This window comes from Gymnodraco acuticeps, unplaced genomic scaffold (assembly GCF_902827175.1).
Source record: "Gymnodraco acuticeps unplaced genomic scaffold, fGymAcu1.1, whole genome shotgun sequence".
Taxonomy (NCBI): Eukaryota; Metazoa; Chordata; class Actinopteri; order Perciformes; family Bathydraconidae; genus Gymnodraco; species Gymnodraco acuticeps.
Genome location: NW_022991255.1, coordinates 120,078 through 126,077, shown reverse-complemented (window position 1 = coordinate 126,077; position 6,000 = coordinate 120,078). Strand labels below are relative to the sequence as shown.

The following is a 6,000-nucleotide window of genomic DNA, read 5'->3' as shown; positions in this document are numbered from 1 at the left end:
CTCCACTGGTTCGGTGCGGATCAGGTCCAGAACTATGGACCTATGATGATCTGTATTGTGCAGCCATAATGCAATTTAGCCGATTGTCAAACCAAAAACAAGACATCATTACATGAAGCAACTTTTGAACACATGCTGTGAGGTAATCATTGGCTCGGATCATAGTTCCTCACATTATGACACAGGCTGTCATCTGTTTTGGGAAATGTGTCTATCGTTGACACTGTGAGATTATGATACACTGACATGGACACACCTTTTGAAGTGATAGAGGAGAAGACAGATGAGCTGCAGAGCCCAGTGTGGGAGACATGGGAAGAATGACTAACACACAGATATTATAATAACGATATTATCAAAGACTATTTTAGGTTAAGTTCACATACTATTTTATTGTATTGCTAAATGTATGTTCACAAAAAACAATGACTGTAAAATAAGATAAGCTCTTAGCTCCGGAATCCGGTTCGTTTCAAGCACCAAAAAATTGTCCAGCCAGAGCAAAAGCACCACATACGTCACGTTTACGTCGAGGCGGGGGCAGGGGCGGGATCAACTCCTGAACAACAACAAAAAGCCCGCGTTTTATCCAGTTTGTACACAACGATGGAGAAACTTAACAAGCAGCAGTGGTCCACTGAAGAGACCAGCTACCTACTGGGAATCTGGTCTTCTGAAGAGGTACAGAGGAAGCTGGAGCACAATCGGCCATTGTTGTTGATGTTGGTGTGAGCTGTGAGGGGTTTCCGCGCGGTTTGGCTTTATGAAGCAGGCACGCAAACGGTTACGTCATGACGCAAACGATGACGCAATGATGCAGCATCAGTCGGACTCTGGGCGGTGTGAAAAGTGCCGGAGCTAAACCGAAGAACCGGTTCTGAACCTGAAAAGCTCTAGCACGGAGCTTGAACCGGAGTTGCGTTGGTGTGAATGAGGTAACAGACTGGTTTCCCTCCACAGCCCCACAGAGTTCTGTTCTCTGCGGTTCTGCTGCTTGTCTGGACGTCTCTGCAGCAGAGCACCAAAAGGATCAGGCATGAAGTTGTGCTGATGGTGAGCACATTGGTGTGGGTGAGAAGGCTCAAAAATATGTATAGTAAATATGTTTAGTTTGCAATTCCATACTTTTATCTCAATTTTTACACCTGGATTAAATTACAGTAAACCACGAAACAAAAATGGTAACACAAAGTGCCTTGAAGCGCATTGAGCATTCTGATTAATTTCTGATGCGCACAGGTCGTGCAGTAAAGAAGAGTCCTCTTGTTGTTGTGGAACCTGGACTCTAAATAAATGAATAAATGATCATTTTACACAAAAGTGATCTAGGTGTTGTTGCTGCAGGTTCTTAGTGTTGTTTAAGGTCATTGTGTGTGTTTCTGTTGGGATAAATGTGGTCAGTGTTCTGGTCCCAGGGGGGATCCTGGGTCGGGTTCTACGTGTTCTGGTGGCCTCAGTGCATAGTGTGAGGTTACTGCTGCTGCATGTTTGTACAGAAAGCTGTGTAAGAGTTGTGAAGAGGTGGGCTCAGTGTGTGTCATGTATGTCATATATGTTATGATGAATTAAAATGGGGGACCCTGATGTAAACAAGACAAAAGTCTTTCTCTGGTCTGCATCCCCTTAACAATTGTGTGGATTGAGCTGTACTGTATTGTACCCATTCTGCAATCTGTTAATACAATTTTCAATCAATCAATACCTCAGTGACCTCATCCAACCACACATACCCAGCTGTAAAAGCATGTCCTCCATCAGGTGTTGTAGGGTTTGTTTATGACCTTGTCAATCCATCGCAGAAACCTGCTAACACGTGTGTACACCCCAGGGAAGGAAGGGTTACCACAGCCATGACCCCAGGAGATAACTCCTGTGAGAACCCAGTGGCCCCCCTCCCCCTGGCAAACCAGCGGACCCCCACTGTCACCCTGGCAACTGTCCACCCGGTGGTGCTCCGACAGGCTCCCTGCACACAGCATGCGGCTGGTGAAGCGTTCCCCGTAGGTCTTCTTGCACCTCCAGGCTGGCAGCAGGGGGACCCAGGCCTGCAGCAGGGTGCGGGAGTACTCCGAGTCTGAGAGCAGGGAGACACAGGGGACAAGACAACGCTCAGTCATAATAATACATACTATCATACAGTCACAGGAAAGCATCACTAGAAGGTTCCAAAAGAGATATAGGAACAGTTGTAGTAGCAGGTTTAGGTAGTACCAGATTACATGTAACGAGATTACGTAATCAGGTTACAAAAAAACGTAACTGTATTCGATTACAAAGACATTAAAAAGTAATCAGATTACTGATACATTTAACAAATGTGAGATTACTAGCAGGATGACAGTGTTACTATACATTTTGAAATGTATATTTTATAGGTAGACATTCTGAATGAATTTTCTTTAAAGTTTATATTTAGGCTACTTTCATTCTTCTTCATTTTAAAGGTCCCATCATATGCTTTTCTGGTTATCAGCCGTCCCCTTGTGTGTTATGTAGGTTTTTCTGCATGTAAACGGTCTGCAGAGTCACAAACCCTCAAAGTACACTCTGTAGGGAGTAAAACTCTAACACAGAAAAGACCTGCGGCTGTTCCACAGCTAATGGAGGGAACGAAGGCACAGGAATTGGAAAACCAAGGGTTCTATCTCACACAGGCTTCACCATTACACATATGATGTTTGTCAATTACATTTTTTATTTTGCAAGTCAAAAAAATAAAAATGTGTCGTAAAACTGTGAAGTAACACATTTGTTTGTGTGAAGCGCTCAATGAACTACAACTCTGGTCTTGCATACGTCACCAACACCAAGATGGCCGTCACGTTAGCACATTTCACCTCTTTCTTTCAGAATGAAGTGAAAAGTATTAAAAGAGGTGAAAATCACTACAAGTCTGGCCATGTTGAGAACTGTATACACAAAACGGGAGTTAGTCGGTTACGTAAGAGCCAGCATGCGGACTGGCTTTACAAGGTTTCGGTGAGTAACACAAGTGTAATGTGTAACGTTAATGTACGTGACTCTGGGATTTGTAGTCTTTCTAGTTGCGTATTTTTCATAGTCTTATATTTCAACAGTTTTAAGACAAACTGTGACTTTTTTGACATGGAAATGATTTTTTAAGATTGACAAACATCATATGTGTAATTCATGGCACAATTCAAACGGGATCGAAAGATACGTTTTCTCTCTCCATTGACTTCAATAGATACTAGGCTTGTTTGAGACGCGTTGCGGCTCGCCTCGAAAGTAGACGAGAATAGCCGATCGCAGCCGGGGGAGGTCTCAAAAAGCTCGCCTGAAGTCGGACAGCTCGGAGTCGGCTTCGTCTTCTTCTTCTCTCGGTTTTTTGGCGGATTGCAAACAGCTTGAAGGTGTATACCGACACCTCCGGAGTCGGCTTGACTCGGTTTGCATTTATAAAGAATGCACACATGTGTTTAATCGTTAATGTCAGATGTACTAAGTAAATACATTTGTTCCTGCTCAAGATTAGATTCAACTTTATTGTTATTGCACATATTACAGGTACTGAGACAACGAAATGCACTTTAGCTTCTAACCAGGTGCAACAAGCAGTGAAGTGAAAAGTAATGTACAACATCTACAGAATAAAATATAGAATGAATTGAATGATGAATAAACAGTGAAGAGTATGAATACACTAGATATCAGCCTGTGAGCAGTATGAACAGTGTGTATGAATATGCTAAGATATATAAAGTATTAAAACGGTAAGCAGTGCAAGTATAGTATAAAATATATAGATATTAATGTCATGATGATAAACATTGTGGAACAATGATGAAAAATGGGAATGGATGTGGCGACGTAAAACTGACACAAAACAACAACAAACTTTTGCCCAGCCAATTGGAGAGTTTCATCAGCAGCACGGGGTAAAACCCACCAATGAGCGCTCAGCTCAAGAAACCAGCGAGTCGTTTCCCATCAAGCATTTCGCTTCCGCAGCCCGTGGAGAGCAACTGCGCCGCCTCGCCACGCCTCGCTCTCAAGGCTGCGGGCGTCTTTGTCCCGCGAGATTTCAACGTCTCATGTAGGCGAGCCTCCAGAGCAAGTCGGACAAAATGACTAACCATCATGCAACGCACTAGCAAGACGTTGATCACAACTGCGCAGGTCTCGCTTGTCTCAAACAAGCCTAATCTTTCAGAAATAAGGTCCCATGGGGCGGAAGTAGATGGGCGTGACTTCACCACTCTATTGGTAGGCCTACTACTCTCATCAATGATACGCGAGCGTTCACACATGGTTCACACACTGAAGTTGTATAAACGTAGCCGGTCAATCAGGGCGAGCCTACCTGAATGCGCGCGCATATAAAGGCAGCTACACCTCCTGACTGTCATCATTTGACCTTCTTGTTAAAGAAACACTTGACAGACCTATTTTTCTGCTGCTTCGTTTCACTTCAAAAACATACACACGCTCGCTCACTCTCGCTCTACCATGCACACACACACACACACACACCACACCCCTCTCTCTCGCTCTCTTAAAGGGATAGTGATCTGCCTCTGCATGACCCTAATATCACAACAATACATATATGTATTGTTGTTATATAAATGGACGTAGTGTCCGTGACGTCACCCATAGGATTCTGCAGAGTTGCCGTGAAGCCCTTAGTAGGCGGAGTCGGCCACTAACGGCTCGACTGTAACGTCAGAGTCTAATCCCGCCTGCTCCAAATAAGGGCAAAGAGGCGGAGCCGAGGCGGGACCTGCTGCCTCCGAGGCAGGACCTGCTGCCTCCGAACTGGAAGTAAACAGAGCTAGCTCAGGCTAAGAAGCTAAGCTAACATGAAATACATGCATACCAAGTTATATAAACGTTACATTCATAATCAAATGAGACAATCTGCAAGAGAATTAGCTATATTTTGTTATTCTTAATGCTTGTCATTCACACGTTGAGAAAAGACGGACTCCACCGCCCGACCTAACGGAGCCGCAGTGGGCTAGCTCCGGGACGCCGGCTGGTGCTAGCCCCCTGCGGCTCCGTTAGCTCCGGCAACCACCACTGGGATAATTGAATTGGGTCCCCTATTAACATTTGCTCCCGTTTAGCATTATGGGCGTCATAGCCATAGACTATAAAAGTCTTACCCAAGGCTGAATCATAAACTAAAATGTATATGTATATATAAAGGGTTACGTCCTTAGCTGGCTAATAAGTAGCAAGCTAAGCTACCAAGCACACAAACACCTGCGAACGGGGTTAACATGTATAATATTATAATTTTAGACTTCTTGGAAGTTCTGTTAGTACATTCAAGCGCACAGCACAACATTTTAATTGTCTGGTATTTGTAACAATATTCCCTAAAAGGCACAATCGACACGAACACGGCTAAAGGGTCAAGTACAGTAACTACAACTAACTAACGTTGTAGCCTCTATGGTTGTAGCCTAGCAGAGTGGACAAGTTGCTGTTAGCTGACAGTGAGGCATGTACATGTCCATCAAAGTGACCACGCCCTAATTTATGCAAAAGCTTTAAGGCTTAATATTAATTAAACAGATGAGTTGAGAAAAAATGCACCCCCCACACAGTAGTCATGAAGGGGGAATCTAACTATACAGAGAATATGGTTTTTTGAACCACGATGTAAACATGTTTATTTCTGCTGTAAAGTTGGGCATTTTAACATGGGGGTCTATGGAAATTGCTCCCTTCTGCAGCCTGCTCCTACTGGCCACTAGATGAACTGCAGTGTGTGGCACTTCCGTATTGGCGTCCCGGCTCTTCCCCAGAGTTTGCCGCTTGATATGTATACAAGTATTTCTAATGCCATTGATTTAAAGTCTTTGTACTTAGTCCTCAGTCTCAAATGCTTAAAGGGAACCTATTATGCTTTATTTGAAATATATATTGTAGGTAGGGTTGCCAACTTCCAGAAATGGAGAAACGGGACATATGCATGTTTCCCCCGCGCGCGCGCGAAGATTTTCGGGTTTCTGGCGGATTTAGTTACTT

The 6,000-nt window shown here is 43.9% G+C and overlaps 1 protein-coding gene across 1 annotated transcript in view; it reads right to left on the bottom strand.

The window, feature by feature from the left end:
* Positions 1–1,105: 1,105 nt before the first annotated feature.
* The window catches only part of si:ch211-51a6.2 (neurotrypsin), a 72,032-nt gene continuing 67,137 nt past the window's right edge, over positions 1,106–6,000 (bottom strand). Inside the window, 1 exon segment of the mRNA XM_034239721.1 lies at positions 1,106–2,074. Coding sequence (XP_034095612.1) covers positions 1,755–2,074 — 320 coding nt within the window. The 3' untranslated portion in view covers positions 1,106–1,754.